Here is a 23,611-nt window from a genome sequence, read left to right on the forward strand (position 1 = left end):
CTAAGACAACATACTCCCATCCTCCAAGATCTGCAATTAATGCACGTCATAAAAGAAACTAGCTTTACACTATCTAAGATTTTAGATGGAGATAATGTTCGATTTCTTCTAGTGACAATTTTGATAGGCTAAGTCCAGATAAAAAAATTCTAGCTTTAAATGGGCCCTGCAAGTGAGCGGTGGAATTGGTCCACTTGAATTAGTCGGTCTTAAGGCCGGATACCAAGATTTTTTATTTTTTTTTTAAAAAAAAGATGGAGATAATGTTACGACCAAAGATTATTATTCCCATCCTCCAAACCATATTTAAGAGCTAAAACCTTCTAGCACACTCCCTCTTGATTCAATTTGATAAAATAAATATTATAAATTATGTTAGGTTAAATTCACTTCTAAGTTTAAGTTCGAGTTCCATTTTTATTATAAAATAATTTTTGGCCAAATTTTACTTACTTTACGATCAAATTTTAAATTACCTGATCGCTTTTTATGAGAACCAGATATAACCAAAAATCACTTCTAAATTTTAACCGAAATCAATATTTGTAATGTGATAACCATACACATACACACACTTAATTTTTTCTTTTTCCACCATTCGTATCTGACCCATTGGACCGCATAATCTAGTCGAGGGTCAGTTCTAGCATCAAGTGATTTAAGATCATCCCGATCGCAGTTGCAGGGGATAAAACTCTAATCCTTTCTATCAAATCCAATATCAATCACCACTGAATCAACGAACAATAGGTAACAAACACTTAATTTTGAAGTGCTGATTGATTAATTAAACATGGATTCAATTCTCTAAAATTGCTTTTATGGCCAATAATAGTACGACTAACAAGGAGAACATTATGAGTTGTCAGTAGACGCGTAAAAATGCTTTTGGATCCTCTCATTTATGAATTGTGTTGAATTTATTTTATTGTGCAAATATAATGCCCCACTTCAAACTTTCCAACACCTCAACTGTTAAATAATGCTTTGATTTAATTATATGAAGACTTTCCAAAACCCTTCTCACAAGCTGGAGTTGAACTAGCACCTCTGGGATCAAATTACAAATCCAATGAACTACCCTTCATTCTGATCAAAAAGAAGGGAGTTGACATCTACATAACATGTTACTTGCTTACCAAGCCATCCCCGTGACAATAAATATTACTAACTACACCCTCCGTGACAATATATAACTAAAAATTATCTTTTTAGGTTCATTGCATATTCAATGATCTATATTAAATGTCAGATACATTAATTATGCAATGAACCTAGAAATGTGATTTTTGCTTATATATTGTCACGGAGGGAGTATCAAAATGAAAGACGATAAATATAATTATCTACCCAAAAAGATAGAGTTACATAATGTCACGAATAGACTTGAAACAAGTAACATCGCAAAGGTATGTCAAAAACATATTAAACTCCTTTGGGAAAAATGGACAACATCTCTACTGAAATTTGTTCAAATTATGTTTTTGACTAATCAGAAACTCTATGAAGGATAAAGCCATGCAATTTCTATACAATATTCTAGTTTATGCAACCATAATGATTAATTAGACAGCTCAAAAAGTTAAGTAATTTTTTTTAAAAGGTCATTAAGGTAATTAATTAGTAGTCACCTTGACCTTAAAAAGAAAATACTTAGTTCTTGATGAATATTATCACCTTCAGGATCAATCAAATGAAAAGATTCACATTCAGAAGATCCACCACCAACTCTCTTAAAACTACTTCTCAAATACATAACTTCATCATTATCATCATCATCTTCTCCGTTACACTTCATTACTCCGGTTCCAACAACAACCGAACGCATCAAATTCAACACTTCAAAATCAGTATTAGAAGGCCTTCTCTTAACAGCATAACCAACTTTTTTCCCATTACAATACATAGTCCAAAAAGGCGTCGACAAAACCGTTGACGAAGATCTTCCATTGTTACTACTACTACTACTCTCTAGCGCGATTCGTAGCGTTCCTTTGCTCATTTCCCTAGCTAAAATGTTTGTTGGAACTGCTAGTTCAAGAAGGAGAATTGGGGTTATGGAGTTAGCATTTGATTGAATACAAAAATTTATTTTTCCTTTTCGGTATCCAAATATTGTGCCTGTGATTGTGTGGGACTTGGATGATATGAGTGAAGATGAATATTTGGTGTTTTGGAGAATTTTGTTTGATATTGTTGCATCTTGGTCTTCAACAATGGTGGAAGAGTTACAAGTTGGGATTAGTAGACGAATGAGAGAACGTAGCAATCTCCATGATCTAACTTGTTTGTGGCAGTCAACTGATGTAACACCAGTGGCCATATTGTGATACTTGCTTACTTCCTTCCTTAATTTGGTGTTGTTGTCTATAGCTAACTATCTAGCTATATATATAGTGTTGTGTATAGTTTAGGGATTAATTAAATTAGATAAAGTGTAAATATAGATGACACATTAATATATGATGATGATAAAAGTATATGAATAAAGTATTAATGAGTGTAAACTTTTTAGTTTGTTAGTTGCACATGCTGAGTTTTTTTTTTGTCACTACTAATTAGTAGTAATATTTAAGTATTTCCATTCCATTAGTATTAGAGGTGTAAAGATTCCTTACTATAGTAATGGTTAAGAAGAAAAAAAAAAGAAACACAAAAGAAAATGTCTTAAGTTAATTATATTATAGTTGCTCTTATTGGTCATATATATAAACTTTGTTATTGGATATATGTGTTTCGCCTAACTGTATGGATATGAGTAGTAGGTGGAAAACATGCTTGTGTAAATCTAACCGGAATTTTCCCACTTCTAGGACTCGGGGTCGGGGATTTTACTATGGGACGGGCAGCAAAGTTGCTTCAAGTAAGATGACCAAATATGAAAAGACTTGCCCATTTTTGTTAAAGTAAAGTTGTGGTTTGCATCCACAACTTTGCTTTGTTTATTTGTAAGTGTAAATTTACTTTTAGCGACGACCAAATCCATCACTATAACTAATATATCCGTAGGTAAAGGTTACGATCACCTTCAACAATTTTGTAGTGATAGGAACAGTCTCTAAGATCCAATAATATGCTGTTTCTCCACATTTTTACCGACAAGTTTCGTCCGTCGGTAGAAGTTGAAATTATTGAGAGATGTTCATTACCTCTACAAATTCGACTTATAGTGACGAAACTTATCTATCACGAAAAGTTAATTTACATTATGAAAGGAAGGAAATAGAGATGACAATTTGACTCATACCCAATGGACACCCGCAAATAATATTCATAACGGGTAGGGTAAAAACCCGCATGTTGGGTATGGGTACGGGTACCTTAGTACCCACCCCGCCCTATACCCACATAATATATATTATTATATAATAACATATGTTTATCAATTTCAAAAAATACAATAGTGTTAAACTATTACACATTTTTAATAAAATGTTTATTTATAACCTAATACAAACACAATGTGAATATGTCAACAAAGAAATGAACTTTAACATGATGTTAATTAAATTTTTGTTTATAATTTTCATGAGTCAACATTAAAATCTTTAAAATTATATTAAAACGATATGATATTTTTTAATGGATCGATTTATTTTTAGTAAAAATGCGGATAACGAGTACGGGTATAAGTACTTAGGTACTCATAGGGTATGGGGACATGTACAAAAGTTGTTACCCACACGGGTATGAGGATGGGTACGGGTATTTTTTTTAAAGTGCGAGTATGAGGATGTGTACTATAATACCCTACCCATACCATATCCATTGTCATCCCTAGAAATAAAAAGCACGGTCGTAATTGCTAAGTAGAACTTTACTCTAATATAAAGTTAAGTCGATGGTTGCAACCACGACCTACCACATTTGTGTAAATATTTTGAAAAGTGCACTTGTTTGGAAATTTAATTCAAACATTAATACACTTTTTTTAAGCGAAAGAAAAGTAGATAAAAAAAGAAACGAAATACAAAGACTGGGGGGAGAGGGCAGGGGCGGATCTAGTGTGGTGGCAGGGGTGCACCTGCACACCCTGAAATTTGAAAAATTGAACTAATAATCTTATTTTTTTTGCATTTTGACCACCCTGAATTTTTTAGTTTGCACCTTGAGTCTAAAGATTTTTCACTTAGACCCCAGTATCTATCACCTCATTTATGACTATCTGACACAAACTTTACCTTTCTGTTTCAATAGTAGCACTAGCAAAGGCAGAGGCGCAAGCTTTTTTCTTTCTTTTCTTTTTTTCTTCTTCTCCATATTACTACTTGTAATAATCCCAAAATAATGAATGTTGGGGATCGAACAGGTGTTCCATATGTTAATAAAAAAAAAGGTTATTGCCACCAAACTACAATGATAATAAAGTTTAAGTCTCACAAATTTAATATATATTATTCACTCCATCATTTTAAGGCAAAAACTAACATGTATCCTTAGGGCATTTGTTAGTGTACTATTAAAAGAACTTTTTGTTCCTATTTAACCGTTATTTTGTTAGTTTAAAGTTATAATTTATTAATTATATTCTCATTTTCTCAATAGCTCATACTTCATATTTTTCATGAAATTAATTCTTCTTTTTTAATAACTATATACCTTTTTCAAAATGAGGGTAGAATAGAAAGAAAAAACTCCAAAAATTCACGATCTTAGTTTGAGAGCTTTAAACACATTATATCCGGAGAATTGCGAGTATAAACGCTCTGAATTGTATTTATGAGACAAAATAATAGTCATTTAATACGATAAAAGATGACAAAATCATAAATTTAGCAGTATGTGTATTTTATATTTATATATTATAATTATTAAGTACGATAAAAATTCATTTACAAAAATAAAAAAGTACGATAAAAATTATGCACCCCCTGATTCAGGGTCCTGGATCCGCCACTGGGAGAGGGGAACTGACCCAATAAGCCACACAAGTGTACAATAACCCTAAGGGAAATTAAAGACAATGCAAATACACTAAAGTGGAAACAACCAAAAAGGTAAAGAGAATTAAGGAACACAAACACATGCACAATCCAACGTGTCCACGTACGAGTGCAAAACCAAATTGCATGTGCATCTAAGCCCAGTTCTTCAAAAAAGGTGAATGAATCTGACCGCCAACACGGATGGAGATCCATGCACCAACAACTCACTGTGACAAACAGTAAGCAACGACAATCAAACAACTTGAAACGCATAAAAGCATCCAAATCGCAAAGGCAAAACACATCAAAATGACGTAAAACAATCATGGCTACGAACAACCACTTAACTGTGAGAACACGGCCAAGGCATAGGAACAGATCCAACCGGAACAAATCCAAATAAGGAATCTGATCAAGTCTTGAAGATCAAGTCAGAGTTTGAACTCTCTCTAAGAGTTTTAACGTTATTGCATATCCAAGTTAGAGATCGAGCTATAAACTTTGATTAAGCTAAAAATGAGTTCGTATCATCTTATCTATGTGTTCTAGCTTGGACTTAACCACTAATATTTTGCCTATAAAAGATACTAAGTATATAAATATATGTTAGATATTAGTTCCATAATTGGGACAAAATGGCAGTAAAATGTTATAGATATTCTGAGGACCCACCTTAAAGTTAAAGTCCCCAATTAGTGTTAATTTTCCCAAACATATAAATAATTTGATGATTGATAATAACAATTCTTGTCCCTTCTTATGCATTCTATTTTGTTATTAATATTGTATGGTTGACCTCATGTACACTTGTTCAAAAGAAATCCACAAATTTAGGGATCATAAAGGTAAGTGTCTATTTGTTTGAAGTTAGCCAATCAGGTTCAACATTTTTGGGATGCCAACCCAAAAGTTTAATGATATAATGCAACCAAGTTTCCAGATTCTGAAACAACTCATGCATACACTTTTTATGATACTAGTATAGTATAGTAGTTTAATTTTGTCCCTGCTTTTCTTATTTCCCTTCTTTAATTAAGAGTTTTCTTTTCGTTTGTGGAACCTGGAGCAAGCTGGGTCACTTATTACCCAAAATAATTAATATGCAAATAATTAGGATTAGGGTGACTAGTTTTTTGTTTATTTTCAAGCGATTACTATATTTTAGCTAAATTAACAAGATAAAATCACTTCTTTGAGCTTAACTCAATTAATATGAGCAACAAATTTTATATGCAGGGCTATGATTTGAACTTTGACCACTCGATTTATTTGCCTTAAAAAAAAAATGAAATTTTAGCCGCTAAGTTACTTGGCCTAGAAGAAAAAAAGCTAAAATCAAATGATTAAACCTTATATAGCCCTCCTTGTGGCTGTCCCGGATCTTCCAATTTATGAGCAACGAAGTGGAAAAGTTCGTCTAGAATATATGCTCCCCCTCTAGCTAAAGGAGGGCTATATAAGGTTTTGCAGCCGAAGCTGGCTGCTCAACAAAACTAGTGGAAGGCTGGATGTCGACCCATCTTGGATAGGAGCAAAAGGCTGGGAAGGCTGATGCAACTTTTGATTTACGCTTGCTTCTGAGCCTGCATTAGACCCAAGAGACACCCAAAGAGGCATTTCCTCGACACTGAATAGTGCTCGCACTATAAAGTCAATAGTCAAAGCGGCCAGACCCCCGAACCTGAGTCGACTAGATAAGGCTTGCAACCCTGTTGATAATAGTTAATTTCCACCTCATAAAAAGAGGATTGAAATCCATGAATAGAAAGAATAAGTAGAAAAATAGAAGGTAGAATATAACGATCAAAATTCTGATAAAAAAATATCTAATTCTAAAACTCTTATTACTCCCATCAATACTCTAATACATTCCCTCATATTTTTGCGAAATGGTTAATGAACTCCACCACAAAACAAATCATTCGAAAAATCAAAGTTTAATAAATGAAACAATTTTTAATTAGACTCTATTTACTTTTGAAACGAACTTTAAATTATCAAAACCTTTTTTCGAAAACCGGAGCTTAATACTAAATTAAGAAGCTAAAAAATTGGGAATATAGATATTTCCGTACCTCCATCCATATGTAACCCACAATTCACCATCATTCAATCATTAGGCCACTAGATTTTGTACCATAAAACTCCAAATTCATATACAACTGTTCAACTCTTAGACTGGTAATATACACGCATGCACGAGCATCTTTTTATGCTTTTTTTCTCTCAATGATAAGTCATGTTTCGCAAATATAAAATGAGAAAAAAATAATAATATGTTGGGCTTAAAATTATAGCAGGCCTACAACAAGCACTAAGCCATAATAATAATTTAGTAATGTTTTTGCATAAAACCATGTGGGACGAACTTAAGGGACAAAGCGATTTTTGTGGAACCTAAAAAATAATGTGGATCTTTTAATTAGCTTTCTAGCCTGGTGCTCCACTTTTGTCCATCGCTTTCCTTTCGCATGCATTGTTTGTTTATGAAAGATGACACTTGGAAAAACCAGCTTCATTTTATATATCTCGATACTTTTTTTTTTTTTTTTTATGATTGGAGCTTTTAGGCTCGATTAGTGAATAGGGTAAGAGACTGTGAAAGCATGTAAACACATAGAAAAATAAGTTTTCGTAGTCAACACTCAAACTAAGGTTGGAATTGAATTATCATTGGATTTACACCTCGAAGAATACTATATCAAGTTAAGTATTTTGATCACGGTAAGAGATTTGAGAAAAATATAAAATTAAGGTTGAACTATAGTGGAATGGATGGTTGTTATCTCCCTTAGACGTACGTAGGTCAATATTAATGGACCGAACTCGGTAAACAATATCGCATTGTTTGTTTAGTCTTTGATTATTATTGTGTCCTTTAGTTTCACAACAATTATCGCTAATCGTGGTGCAATCAGAAGAAACCTTAATTGAGAACCATGAGTACCATGTAGGACATTGAGAAGTTTACTGGTAGTAACGATTTCAGGTTGTAGAAGATGTAATTGTTCTTGCAAGATCCAAAATATGACAAAATGTCTGATCATCGTGATTTTTTTTTGAAAAATATGAGGTATATTCTCAGTGTTTAATCTTTAATGAATCATCATAATATGAGAAGTTATTTTTAAACCTTATCATATCATGTACATTTTTTTTTTTGAGTGATGCTATTTAGTGCGAAGGAATTTGTCCCGAATGCTTCACGAATAGCAATTCCTCCAATCAAATAGGGACTTTGGCGGAAATCACGGTAGATGCCGTGTATATTAATGTTACGTGTTTCAATAACCCACTTTCGCGAAGGGGTCGTGATGCAAAATTCGTGATATAGTGTTTTTTTTTTTACAAAACTATGCAATACTCTTGTCACATTGTAAGATACTTATGGTAGAGCATAATGTAATACTCTCTTGTTCTTTTTTTTATCTCTTTATCCCTTCTCTCTATTATTCTATATCTTCCAATATCTGGCAATGTTTTTCATTAATTTCATCACATTGTGAAATTTATATGTCAATATCATTTTCCTTTTAGGATTTATATTATAGATTCCACTCCCACAAAAAAGGGGGCACTTTTATCAAATAATGAATACCTCCCACTTACAAATATTTTTCAGACTCCATGACAATGAATGGGACGACACACATATTAATCGTAGCCGTTTAGCCAATTGTTGAAGTGTAACTTTCTTTTTCCACATTTGGTAAAAAAAAAAGAACTTTCTTTTTCCACATGGTTTATTAGAAGAAAAGATACATTTCAAAGGATTTGGCTTAGTGGGATTTGCTTGGCTGGGGGTAGTTTGGACAAAAAGTGCTTTATTGTTGATATTATTTATTCACCATACAATTTGTTTGCAAAAAGTATAAAAAACTGTGGAGGCTGATTTATAAGTTTTAAAAGGTTTTTTGCCTTCAATTATATGGTGTGTTGTAGTAGATCTCAATGTTGTGAGATTTCCATGTAAAAGAAAAGGGATTGTTAGGTGATAATTAAGAGAAGTTTGGAGGATGATTCGTATTGGATTTAAGAGTAACTCCTCTCACTCATATATTATTTTACACTTGTCACAACATGAATGTCATTAGTGGTCAGTTTAACACTATATAGATTTATGCTGGGTTACGAGGGGATAGCTGAGTCAATGGATCATTCATATTGGACTCATAGGCTATACAAATGAGTTTGACATTATACTTTTATCGAAAATCTTAAGATATTAAATTTAGGGATCTGTTCATTTATAAAATGCTCAACTTCCATTTTTTTAAGATAACTTACCTTACACTTCACACAAACTTCACTATATTTATTGAGGATATATCTAGTTATTGCAGTTTCTTTATCGGATTGGATCCGATGGTTGGGAAATGATGTATAGATTGTATTGCTAGTTTATTGTGTTAAAGCATGGAGGGTATCAGTGGAATTAACTTTGAGTAGATATGCTTCTAATCCCTATCCATTGTGATCACAAATGGAAACTATAATAGTATGATTCAAAACCATTTCAATTGTGTTATTTGTACACATTTTTTGACATCATATCTTGACACCGTATACTACTAATCGAGTGTGGACAAACGATCATGAAAAGAGAGATCAAGTATTCGAGAAGAGGAAAAAAATAATTTAAATCTAGAAATTATATAAATATATCATATATGGTGTTTAGCATTGTCGAGATTTGTGTAAAAAAATATTTATTTTTCAATTTAATTAATTAGGATTGTTGTGAGCATTGTTGGTGCAAGATAGGCTCACATGCACTTAGAAAATGAGCACAGGATAGGCGAAATACACGATTTCTAACATTAGGCGCAACAAAATTCTTGATTCACAACCAAGAAGATGAACACACACAAAACAATGATAAAAAAAAAACAGAGAGAATGGAAGTGAGTTAGGTTAAATAATATGTTAGTGGATTATAAATTATAATGGCTATATTTGAACTTAAGATAGTTTAGTCTCATATGCTTACTATAAAATTTGTTTATTCTGATGGAAACCCTAGCCTCCTTTTATTTTTTTGTACTTTTTTCTTCCCTATGAACTTAATGAAGTGACGAACACGCACATAATTGAGAGAAAAAATGAAAAAGAGAGTGAAAACACTTGGGGGAAAAACGTGATCGATTGAGAAAATGATTAACACTAACTTCTTCTTTTTTCTTTTTTTTTTTATTTCATTTTTTATTTTTTAAGGATTAACACTAACTTATATGTCACTTATTATTTATACACTTTTTACACATTATGGACTTGGGCTAAGATATACTAATTAGGCCCAATACACATCATACAATCCACAACTAATCATTCAACTAATAATAACCAACTTGTGATTAACACAACTATTAACACTAAATCTGAATTAACTAAAACAAGCATACTATTGTTAATTGCAAAGTTTAAGACTATGTAAGCACCATTTACAGACGTCATTGTAACATATATAACTACGGAAGATTGGAAACTTTTTTTATGATTAATGAACATACGAAAGATAAATGTTAAAGTCCACGCATCATTTACAGAAATTGAAAGCAATCATGCAAACAAATTTGATGAGCCGATGAAAATAACACTAATTTGATATTCGGCTCAAAGATCGACTAGACCAATTCTGCTATCCCCTTGTAGGGGCTCTATTTAAAACTAGAGTTTTCTTTAGCACGTATGAATTAGCCCACCAAAAATAATACTAAGAAGAATCGAATCTGAAACCTTCGGATAAACACACTATAAGATTCCAAATCAATACTGGTAGAGAGGTTAGATATATACTTACGTTCTAAATCCTACTCTTAAAAAGGTATATAGCTGTTAAAAAAAAAGTGTATATCAGAATCTAAGTATATCTTGTAAAAAAAAAAAAGTATATCTTTCAACAATTCACCTTTCTTGGTGTTTTACAATTCAAACATTTACTTTCACAACTTATTACATTTCAGCTAGTTCGATTTACATTTGTTTAATTTATTTTAGTCAAATTTACTCTTTCATCTCATTTACATTTGACATAATTTCTAATTTCAAGTAAATTTACTCTCTGAATCAAAAAAAAAAGAAAGTAAATTTACTCTCTGTTTCAAAAAAAAAAAGAAGACGTAAATTTACTCTCTTGTTGATTGCTTTGAATGCAATTTACTTTTTTTTAGTCTTTATTTAAATTATCAAGAAGTCAAAAAAAATTGTCAAATTACATCTATGGAATAAAGAGATCGCAGAGCAATTAGTCTGAGAACAATAGTCTCTACTTTATCATCAAGAAATATACGAAGAATTTGAATCCAACATGACTCACAAGTCCCCTAAATGTGAAACTCATTGTCATTCTGGTCTCTGACTCAAAAAAAAAAAAACAAATTAGTCTTTAATTCTGCAATCTATTAGTCAATTTGGTCTATGACAGTTAAGTTTACCAAAAGAGTTTAGTCAAAAATAATTTTACTAAAAAAGTTGACGTGACATTTTTGGGCCACGTGGCACATTGAGTAAGCTGGACTTGGCAAAAAGAACCATCGTTCGATCCCCGCAACTGCGATCGTGAGGGAGCTGGAACCACTTCATGTCAGAATTGACCCTCAAATCATATTAGACGATCTAGTGAACCGAATATTAATTATAAAAACAAAAAACATAAAATAATTACTTATAAGATTGCCCAATATATTTATCAAATCGAGTGAAATTCTCGCCTCTCTCAACCCAACAAATAGAGCCTCCAAAAAATAGGGTTGAAGGCTTGAAGCCGGTTATATTGTGATTTGGTCATATGTGGATCAAAAGGCCACAGTTATTTGCAGCAGTAGATTTCATTATCAATTTGAAATTAGAGGATTCAAATTACATCACCAAACAATATCTACTATTGATTCAAGATCTAAACATCCACTAGTGTACACATTAATTGCTTGCCATCTAATTCTATCTTTTCTTTTTTTAGCATGAAAACGATGAGAGTCGAATTTAGTTCTCATGTATTATATTCAAATTTCTCACCACCAAATCAAACAATTAGATTAAATAATATGTGATGTGACATATTAATTTAATTATAAGATTTATTAATCTAATAAAAAATAAATTTGTATATTATGAAAAACTTGTCTCATATATATATTATACAAATTCATCTAAAATAATTGTAACAATAGTCTCTATTTTTAATAGAAAGATGAATTTTTTTTTCTTTCTAATGTCAAGTTTCGAACCAAATATCTCTAGGTTACAAAGTGACTCCTCAATCAAGCGCTATCAAAGATGAATTCTTTAATACACATATTACTTAAATATATACCGAAGTGAATAATTATAACAAATTCATAAATATTATTTTTTAATTTTTAAATCTATCAGAATTTTTTACTTCAACAATATATTAGTACATATCCAAATAAAATGTATATATTCGAGTCCCCATAAGCTTAGCTTGGTAAGAACATCCGAATTTTATATGCAGAATCGGAGTTCGAATTTCAAACACTCTATTTATCCGTCTTAATCGGTTAGAATTTCTGGCCTCTGGAAAGAAAAAAAATTGTATATATCCGAGTGTCAACTAAATAAAAATGTACTAATGATGTGATATTGAAAATGAGTTGTACTAAAATATGCACAAATAAATGATTCTTTAATGAAATTTAGATCACCATTTTTTCTCTTCTCACAATCTGAAAACAACACTGTTGTTCGTGTGTCTCTTGTGATCTCTTTGACTTTCTCATCAAACTCAGAAAAACCACAAACCGACACAAAAAACATGACAAAACTCACACTTTTCACAGACCTTATTGGCATAATCAAAGACAAAGCTTCACAAAGCAAAGCAGTGTTACTCTCCAAACCCACCACACTCTCTCTTCTACGCGCCACCACACACAACTCCTTCACTCCTCCAACCCACAAACACATCTCCACTCTCCTCTCTTCCTCCGATGGCTCACGCGCCACCGCTTCATCTTTTCTTGAACTCCTTATGGATCGTCTTCAAAACACTAACAACGCTGCTGTTGCACTCAAATCTCTCATCGTTGTTCATCATATTATCAGCCATGGAAGCTTCATACTTCAAGATCAGTTATCTGTTTACCCTTCTACTGGTGGAAGAAACTATCTTAATCTCTCGAATTTTCGACATAACACAAATCCAACATCTTGGGAACTTTCTTCTTGGGTTCGTTGGTTTGCTCAACATATTGAGAATATCCTCTGTACTTCACGAATCTTGGGTTTTTTCTTTCTTGCAAAATCTTTAATCGATGCTGAGGAACGTGTTTCAGGTCTTACTAATGGTGATTTGTTGAAGGAGTTTGATTCTTTGGTTACCCTTGTTGAGGGAATTTGCAAAAGACCAAATCATGCTTCAAATGAAGGTAACAAGAACAGGGACAAGAACAGAGACAAAGACAAGAACAAGTTGGTTGATGAGATAGTGAATTTGGTGAGTGAAGATTGGGTAGTGATAGAAAGTGTGGTGATTGTTGAAGTGAGTGAGTTTAAAGAGAGATTGGGGTGTTTTGAATTTGGAGAAGCTGTTGAATTGGTTTGTTGTTTGAAGAGATTGGAAGAATGTAAAGAGAGGGTGGTGATGATTTTGGAGTCACAACAAAGATTGTGGGATTTGGTGAGTGATGTGAAAGATAAAGTTGGAATGGAGGTGTATAAGGAAAAAGGTAAGGTGCAAAAGGAAGGAAGAAAATTAAGGTTCAGTGAGTCTGATAGGTTTTCTGCTAGAGTTATTAATTCTCGTGATTCTCTCTGGTTTCCATCTGGAAGATTGTTGTGAAGTTTTTCATGTTAATGTAATTTTGTAAATATAGAATTATTCAAAATTTGCTCATTTCTTATAGTACTATTACTATGTTATGGTATGATATGATGAATTGATCATTGTTATAAGATTATTGGAAGAAGAAAAAGAGAATTGTTTGTCATGTAAAGAATGTACATGCAAGAAATGAAAAGTTGAGAGGAATCTTCAATCATATTCACTTTAGAAAAGCACTAGAAGTGATTATCAAAAAAAGGAAAAAAAAGTATCATGAAAAAGCACTTGTAGAAGATCATAGAAGCAGGTATGTATGAGTATGTATGTGAGAGAGACACACACACTCTAGTGTGGTGGAGACAACTCGTGTGATAAATTGGTTATTGGAAGGTAGCAAGATGAGTGGTAATTTGAGTGTCCACGTAGCTAATTATTTGATTTTAGCAGTTAGCACTATCCTGCAATAGTAGAGATACTAGCATAGTAGCATGACTTGAATTAACAATTCATTTATTTATAATGCCTATCTGTTTTTTGGCCTAACCAATTGAAGTGAAATGGATTCTGATATGACAGATGAGTGATCAAAGAAGTGGTCGGGTGTCTAGCAGTAAACCGTTAAGGTTTGAGTAGGTGAGGGGATATCAGGTATCTGCAAGTACTTTGACGTTTAAATTAATATGAGAGTAAAAAATGTGAGGTTTAAGAACAGAAAAGTTGTACGCCGTGTGGTGTTGGAGGAGGGTGATAGAAAGCCGTTGGAGCATTGAAGTGTGATTGTTATGATAGGGTGCTCATCAACGTGTGCTATGGCACTATTGAATGTCGCGGAGGCGATCAGAGAAGATTTCATGGTAACAGTCGAGGCGGGAGGCACAGGACCTTCAGATTGGACTGAATGGATGTTTCTATGTTGGGCCTTTATGCTTCTAAGTCCACCAGGTTAGTGTAGCAAGCTAGGCTCTTGATTGAGTAAGTCCAGAACATAGACATATTCTATATTGTATTTGTGTGACACGACAACATATATTGACGTTCGATCTAAATTAATTAATGGTTGAGATTGTTTAAAATTAATTTATTAATTGTGTAGTTTGAGTATTTTGTTCCAAAATCAATGACCAAGCTGAGTGTCGTTATTGAGTACTGTAAACGTGTGAAACTACGAAATTGAAGACGAATGCTACAACATAGTAGTGCTACATAAGGATAAGTTTTAAACATGGGATCAGGTTTACATATAGATATAGTTCCAAAGAGATAGTTTGGCCTGTGTTTCACATAGTTTTTTTAAACGGCTTCATTTAAAACATTTTAAGACGCGTTGTTTGGCACGTGTTTTAGACGGTTTTAGCACATAACAACATTACATTGTGCAAGGTAATATGTAAGTAATTGCCAATATTATATATTAGCACGGTAGTTATTGGTGAAAGTGTTCAAAAAAGTAATAATTGAAAGTGAAAAGTTTTGATTTTGAACTTGCACAATGGAGCAAAATTCCACTGGATTTGTGTCGAAGCAAAGAAAGAGTGAATGAATATATAATATTGGAGCAATGAAAGAGTGAATGTGAATGGAGCACAAGTTGTGGATATACGGTGAAATAGGACATATTACTGGATGTAGAAATTGGCGCAGGTGCACCATACTAGATTACTAGTAGTTGTGTTCCAAATTGCAATGCAGGACCACGACAGCATGAAGACAATTTTTTTTTTCCCACCACCAGTATTCAGCCCACTAATCTGGTTCAGAAGTCACTTATAGAATCAAGTGGTTCTAGTCTCCTCTATATCGCACAATACCAAGTAGTTCTAGTCTCCTCTATATCGCACATTATCAGTAGATCAACTAACGATTGGTACATAAGACAATTTATGATGATGTCATGATGGTGAGGGGGATATATTATTTGTTGGGTGTTCAATTTAAGTGTACGTAGTTAGCCTCCCATTAACTATAAATAAAATTGGGAAAATTACACCAACTTTCCTATTAAGGTTTGTATAAAGGAGAATGTTAACTCGTGCTCCAAGAACACACGTTAAGGAAGCAAATATAGAAATTATTTTTGGGAATTTGTGCATTTTTATAAGCCTTCCACCACCTTTCCGCTTTCATGTTTCTTGTTCGACTAAGAACGACTCCATTCAATGTGGCACCAACATTTTTGGCAACCACTATTATATGCCCAAAATAGTCACCAAGGAAACAAATGATCATTCTCCACCATTAAACTATGACTTCAACAACGAGTGCACTAGTATTTGCTCCCTGATATGGATGCATTCTTTTGCTTCCTAGACAACAAGTCACAGATCAATGTTTCTCACTATGGAACAATGACTTCGTGGGCATCTGATCTGTTTCAGACCGGGCCTTGAACTCGAATTGCCACAATCCCATAGGCCATAGTTTGTTGCATCCATACCCAATCTCACTTATTTTTCTTCACCTCATATTCGCTCGATCAAACCATTGATGATACATGATGTTTTCTCTTTAGGTCCCACGGTTCTTTTTCCCCTGGAATTTACTTTTTTGCCCTTCAATAAAAACTTTGGTTGCTACGAACCGAATTTTTTTTGCCTTGAAAAAAAAAATCCGGTTTCTGTTAACCGAATTTTTCCTGAATTTGAACTAGAAAAAACTTCGATTTCTGCGAACCGAAGTTTTTAGTAAGGGCAAAATTGGAATATTTGGGGTATAAAAGATATATGGGAGGCCTGAAGAGAAAACATCATGACACATTGTTTGTCATGGCCTCCCCCATCGATGGTCCACTACCCCTCATCAGAGTTGATATAAGCACTTGTTGGGAGGAAATCACAAACACAGCGGAATAATTCAATAATGCAATTTCTCCCAAATATCAAATGCAACGACAATTAACAAAACATACTAAACGACACATGATCAGTGCATTTTGGCACATATTTTATGGCTTTGTACTTTGACATATTGGAAGCTCTTCTAGCCTAATATTAACTTTTTACCATGTTTCTAAACTTTGGGTCATAATTGAGCTCTAATGTATTTCTTTGATTAATTTTCGGATTTAATTGCATGTTGATCCTTCTCAGTCCGCAGATCATAACTTGAGCTACGAGTATCGGATTGAGGTGTGCGAATATGCGTTGGAAAGACAAGAGAAAGAGCTACAACTTTCATGTTAAGGCCAGAACCCATTTCGGAGCACAAAGCAGTCAAATATTTACGTTTATGTTCCAGACTTTATGAAAATAATGTAATTTCGGGTCAAACTTATGTTTTTCGACCCGTAGCTTTTTAAGCCCAGTTTTCTCTGAGTACTTAAGCAAAAACACAGCTAGGGTTTCAGGGACAATTGAGTATTCACGCAAAATAGAAAAGAAGGGCTGCTTTGCTCTCATGGAAGCCTAAAAACCCTAGGTTGATTCATTGGTATACGGGAACATCGTTCATGACTTCTTGAGGTTCAATTCTTAATAGTAATTCAGTTTATTTATTTACTGTCTTCTCTTATCAATTCATGCTCTTTATTTATTTATGAAACTCGAATATAGTGATGCTTAATCTCTGTTTCGAGTTATATATTGCGAGACTTTTCGGATTGATTCATCGCTTGTATGATTAGTTCGAATAGGAATTGATGTAGGTTTTTTCGCACTTAGCAAAAAAGGGTTGGTCGAACTTTGTCATGATACAAACCGTGTTCTAAGTGACGCTTGTTCACTACCCATGGTTAGTTGAACACATTCTTTGCTTAATCGAATGAATTCGTATAAAACTGCTTATCGCTTGTATAACCAATCTTATAAACCAACCAAGGCATGAATATATAAACAATATTTTATGTGAACCGAGGATAGAATCATAACGAAGTTTTCCTAAAACCAATGGATTGATCGTCTTTTTATCAATTGAATTTCTAATACTCTTTCGATCTAAACAAACCCAAAACCCCCTTCTAATTGTGTTATTCATTGTTCTTGTTTTTACTAATTATTAAATTAGAGGTCTTTGTGAGACGACCAAGGTTAACTACATTGTTACTACTTTTCTTAATTAAAACTTATTTTGATCACGAAACGACAGTGATCAACACAACATAATTTTAGCATGGAAAAATCTCTGTTAACTAGGAGTAAAAACCACGGGACCCTTTAGGCCACTTAATATCTCCACTATAATCAACAATTAGTACAAACAGAGTTCTCTCTAACACTAGTTAGAGACATACATAAACATCATCAAGATCTACAATCGATCTTGCAATACAACAAGAATCAAGTGAGACAAACAACCCAAAAACACTTGATGTTGTTATTGTATTTTTCATTCTTCTCCCTTTTTTTCTTTTGTTATTTTTCATATTATATTAACCCTATTCCCCTTTCTTGGGTAATAACAAAGGTATACCACAAGAGGCACTAACCCACATTTATTTGGGCTCCTCCAAATAGCCCAACAACACTTTCATACAACATATTAACTATTAAGGCACACAATTATAATCCTAAAACATCTCATTTCATATTTTTGTATTGACTTGAGCATCAAATGTTTGCTGATACACTTCTCTATGAACTTCATATTGACCACTGGTTTAGATCACTTCATATCAAGTTGATTAATTTAGATAAAGTTCATGCTTAATCTTTAAAAATAACGTTGAAAATGGCTTGATCAGTTTGAAGTTTAGTATTGAATATTTTGTTTTAGATGCACATTTGATTTTAATATTTTTTGAGTTTGTTAGTATATTCTGCGTCAATTGGTAGTGTATATAACAATAAGAATATGAGAGAATCGGGGCCGTTTGCGAGACGTTCGTTAAGCAACTTGGTTGGCAGTTCGAGGCAGGCCCACTTCCGAACGACCAGCTCGTGGTGGGGGCCCATTACACCGCCAGCTTCCATCTCATTGTTTTATGGGTCCCACTCACAACGTGTTCCTCTTAAGCCATTTTATTTTTTGGTAAAATGTTGAGCTAATATATAGTTACTTGTAAATAACCAAAAATATTAAGGAATAATATTCTACTATCTTATCTTATTAATACTTATGATGTTTGATTGAAATTGTCGTGTCATGCCAGAATTGGGTTGGACTATTCAGTATATGATACAGATGAGTCGACCTTGACTTAGATTACAATGTTTTTTATGAAACGACGACGTCAACAAGGTTTAAGGACAAGGTAATAGTAGTACCATTTCTTAATACACCTTCCTTCTCTTGGACTGAAAGGACCCAGTCAGATTATATAATCTAAAAATCTTTGTCTAATTGATAAATAAGAATGTGAATATTATAAAGCAAAAATTTGCTGTCTGCCACGTGTATTAGCCTTGCAAAATTCCCTAATACCAAATAGAATAAATACAGCTTAACATATCCATTTATTTCAATTTAGCATTTTATTACTTTTTTTTTTTTAATATATGTTTATCATTGGTTTATGATTTTGGGTGATGATTAGAAAGGTGGCCAGACTTTGAGCAACAAACTATTAAGATTAGGGGCGTTTTGATTTTGCAACATTTTGAGTTTTTGGGTGATGAAGTACAAAAAATGCATTTAGCGGGAATCAAACCTATAAACATACAAAAATATTTAACACAAATGATTCAATTACTAGGAAATAGATTCCGAGCAGCTGAATATTAGCCATCCATTTTCAAAATCGGATCCATCAAAATTTAATCTACATTGTTTTAAATTTTACACCTAACTAATGATTATCCATTTCTAACAAATATTTAAAGGTAAATATAACAAATTAAATTTTGGCGCTCTTTATTTTGTGAGGCTTAATAGCTGAGAAAATCCACCTCCCTAACTGTCAGGCACAACCCAAATATAGTAGGTCCAAGATCGTGTGTTTCTGTCCAATAGACACAATATACCACCATACTATAACGTACGACATCAGAAGGATGGACATTTACTGACTACAAGGTTCTTCAGCCATTTTCCAACAGTCATTGATGACGTTAATATGCTCATTAATAGCTTTGGCCTAGTGTCGAAAGCTATATATATATATATATATATATATATATATATATATTTCTTTCATGCATATAAATCAGATACATTATTCTTATTTTTAAAACACATGCTTCACATTTTTACTAATAACTTGAACGTCAGAACACCTGCAAATACAAAACTCCCTTACCATTCATCGGAACGGAAGAGAAACATCACCGAACTAATCTATCAATGTAAGATCAAGTAGTATTAAGAAATAAGGGTCATGCTAAACAGTGCCCCCGAGGCACTAGTTAAGCATACTAAAAAAAGAAAGAATAAAATTAACGATGAGAGATAATAACTTTTTACATCTTTAAGGTATTGAATTCACAATTTTCAAGATAAAATTTTCATTTTGATATTCTTAACCAGTGCCCGGGGCACCGGGCACTGTTTAGCATTTTCCAAGAAAGAAATAATTACTATATTCTTTAAGCTACTCTTTAATTTTTCACAAAATAGTGAAATAGGTAAAACTGTTACAGTACCTAAAAAAAGTAACGTAAACAAAAACAAAAATAACGCACTCAATGCCAAGTGTCGAGAGCTAGTCAGTAGTACAACGCGTGGGGAAAGCGCACTCAGCAGCGTAAAACCAAAAAGACAACAATACCCTTACAATTTAACCTATTCATGACTATAGCTTATAAAAAAACTCTCACAGCCATTACTTATTCATCATCATCAAAAGCGGCACCGAGAATTTTATCAAATAAAAAAAACAAAAAAAAAACAGCATAGAAAAGTACTAGGGTTCAATATAATAACAATTTAATAAATTATAGGAACGACACGACACAAGAGAACAGAACAGAAGAGAGAGAAAATTGTAAAAGCATCGATATTTTCATTTTCTGTAACGGAACATTTTTGAGTTGGTTTGTTCATAACTGTGTAGAGACGAAAACTGCCACTCATTTTTACAAAGAGACAGAACACAAAGGTTACTTACAACGTTAACGTCGTTGATTCTTCCGCCGAATTTTTTTTATCTTCTTCTCAAAAAATTATCTATAAACTTTCTTTTTTCTTCTTCTTTTTCTTTTTAACTTAATTTTAAAAGCGCGTTTAGAAAGAACGCACGTTTTGTGTTTCTTTGCTTATCTACTAAGATTTCGATTGAAAAGTGATTTGATTAATCGCCGATCTACGTGTGTTAATCGACATTTCTTTTTGTGGTTACTGAGGATCGGTGGTTTCATCGATCGATCTGGTTTTGATTGATTGATTTCCCCCCTTTTGGAGTGAGAAAACCTAGACGCGAAAATGTGGTGGATGATGGCGGAAAACGGTGGAAATTACTGTTCTAAGAAGAGTGATGATTTGTGTAGCAATGTTTGTGGCCAGGTATATCATCAATTATTGATTTTTTTTTTGGTGTGATTTAATGATGTTTTTCAGAAATATATAAGTGAATCTTTTAGTTTAATTTAGGGTTTGTGATGATTCTGGAAAATGAAATTGAAAAGTCAATTTTTTTATGATTTGTAAATTTCGTCCAGATTTGTTCCTTTTTCTCTATGGTTTGTGTTTATTGTGGATTTTTTGGGTTTTTTTATTTATAGTTTTTTTTTTGGGTTTGTGGGTGTATTAGATATGCTTGATCTGAATTTGGGTAAGGGAATAATATTGCTTTTTTAGGTCTTCAAATTTGAGCAAATCTTCTGAACTATTTGTTAAACACCTCTATTTTTATCTTGTTTCTTTTTGTGTTGTTACTATTTTGGGAAGTTAATTTTGGAGAAGGGGCTGCAGCCATAATTGGATTTGAACTAGTGAGAGGTTTTCTCGCGGTCACGGGGGACGAGTTGTGTGTTTTAGTTTTTGGTCTTTTGGCATGTCTGTAATCTCTTTGTGATGCAGTTCTAGCTTCATGATTAGAAATTCTAGCATTTGTTGTATAATTGTTGTAAGTTTTATCTTTGTGGGATTTGAGAAGCTGCATTGTTTATTAATCTTCATATCGTTTTTCATTATGGATGGTGGATTTTTACGGTTTGCTAAGATTGTTTGTTACTTAAATGTGCAGGAATCAAGTCAAGTATCGGGCATGTCAAGAATCCGCTGCATTTTGCGCGGTTTGGATGTGAAAACCTACATATTCCTGTTTGCATTTGTTCCAATGTGCATCTTTGGAATATATATACATGGACAGAAAATCTCTTACTTTCTGCGGCCACTATGGGAAAAACCACCTAAGCCTTTCAATGTTATCCCTCATTACTATAACGACAATGTTACCATGGAGAATCTATGTAGACTTCATGGCTGGGGAGTTCGTGAGTATCCAAGGCGTGTTTATGATGCTGTGTTGTTTAGTAATGAGATTGAAATACTTACCTTGCGTTGGCAAGAATTGTACCCCTACATAACTGAATTTGTGCTCCTCGAGTCAAACTCTACATTTACTGGATTGCCTAAGCCTCTAGTTTTCAGCGGTAATAGGGACCAGTTCAAATTTGTTGAACCCCGGTTAACTTATGGGACTATTGGTGGGAGATTTAAGAAAGGAGAAAACCCGTTTGTTGAGGAAGCATATCAGCGTGTAGCATTGGATCAACTCCTTAAGATTGCTGGTATTACAGATGATGACTTGTTGATTATGTCTGATGTGGACGAGATACCAAGTGCTCACACTATTAACCTCTTGAGATGGTGCGATGAAGTACCTTCTGTCTTGCATCTACAGCTGAAGAATTATCTTTATTCGTTTGAGTTTCTTCTGGATGATAAGAGCTGGAGGGCTTCGGTTCACAGGTATCAGTCGGGAAAGACAAGATATGCACATTATCGCCAGTCTGACATTATGTTGGCAGATGCTGGTTGGCATTGTAGCTTCTGCTTCCGACGTATCAGTGATTTCATTTTTAAGATGAAAGCTTACAGCCATTATGATAGAGTTAGGTTCTCTCACTATCTAAATCCTGACAGAATTCAGAAAGTAATCTGCGAAGGGTCTGATCTATTTGACATGCTGCCTGAGGAGTACACTTTCAAGGAGATCATCGGTAAAATGGGCCCAATACCCCATTCATATTCTGCAGTTCACCTTCCTGCTTTCCTTCTAGAAAATGCAGAGAAGTATAAATTTCTCTTGCCTGGAAATTGTATGAGAGAGAGATGATATGAGAAAATCATTTAAAGGTACAGGCTTTTTGTTAAGTTTGTTGCTTGTGCTACTCAAGTGGTTCTTTGTAGGAGTTTTTCACCGAGGTTGTGATGATTGTGTGTGACTCACGCGGGGCAATATTATTGTCCAGTGAGATATTCTTTGGGAAATTCATTGAGTTCTTCAGACAAATTCTTTGATCTAGAGGGAATTTCTGTATATAATTTAGAGTTGAACTTCATTCAAAGGGGAGCAGCATCTATTCTAACCAGCGATTGGAAGTGCCGCTTGCCTTTGTGAACTTCTGTGTTTATTTGGTATCAGTGTGGCTGATACCCAGATATACAGTAGAGTAGTTTAAAATTCTCCATCTTTTTCCTGTTTTTGGGAAGTTTTGTTTTGCAGACCCATTTTTATTCTTATTATTCTTTGTCTATGCTAAATATGTCTAATTTTGGTTGCTTGGTCCATATTCATAACACTGCTGACTCAGTTTTATTGTGCATTCATTATATGAAACATAGCTTGGTTCAGTTCAGACACTGTTTTTAGCACTTGAGCGCAGCTTAGTTCATTCAGATTTTCCTTTTTAACTATTTTGAACATCATAAGCTGTGCTGAGTTGCTCATGAAGAATACAACTTATCAGTTCACTATTGCTAATATGCTATCTATCAGTTCCAATATGTTACTGTTGCTAACAACATTTATCATTCTCGATAAAAACTGCACTTATTAGAAACTTATCATTCATATTTTCAAAAGAAATGA

General features: G+C 33.4%; 3 protein-coding genes across 3 annotated transcripts; 2 read left to right on the plus strand and 1 right to left on the minus strand.

Annotated features, from left to right (window-relative positions):
• Positions 1 to 1,627: 1,627 nt before the first annotated feature.
• Positions 1,628 to 2,342, minus strand: LOC123914549 (protein MIZU-KUSSEI 1-like). The gene has a single exon (XM_045965751.1). The coding sequence runs from the start codon at positions 2,321 to 2,323 to the stop codon at positions 1,628 to 1,630; it is 696 nt and encodes a 231-aa protein (XP_045821707.1). The 5' UTR covers positions 2,324 to 2,342.
• Positions 2,343 to 12,214: 9,872 nt separating this feature from the next.
• Positions 12,215 to 14,757, plus strand: LOC123917017 (putative clathrin assembly protein At4g40080). Its single transcript, XM_045968622.1, has one exon. It carries the CDS (start codon positions 12,574 to 12,576, stop codon positions 13,723 to 13,725), a length of 1,152 nt encoding a protein of 383 aa, XP_045824578.1. The 5' UTR covers positions 12,215 to 12,573; the 3' UTR covers positions 13,726 to 14,757.
• Positions 14,758 to 20,391: 5,634 nt separating this feature from the next.
• Positions 20,392 to 23,310, plus strand: LOC123917019. The gene is made up of 2 exons (XM_045968623.1): positions 20,392 to 21,078; positions 21,761 to 23,310. The coding sequence occupies exons 1-2, from the start codon at positions 20,998 to 21,000 to the stop codon at positions 22,853 to 22,855; spliced, it is 1,176 nt and encodes a 391-aa protein (XP_045824579.1). The 5' UTR covers positions 20,392 to 20,997; the 3' UTR covers positions 22,856 to 23,310.
• The last annotated feature ends 301 nt before the right edge of the window (positions 23,311 to 23,611 follow it).

This window comes from Trifolium pratense, linkage group LG3 (assembly GCF_020283565.1).
Source record: "Trifolium pratense cultivar HEN17-A07 linkage group LG3, ARS_RC_1.1, whole genome shotgun sequence".
Classification (NCBI taxonomy): domain Eukaryota; kingdom Viridiplantae; phylum Streptophyta; class Magnoliopsida; order Fabales; family Fabaceae; genus Trifolium; species Trifolium pratense.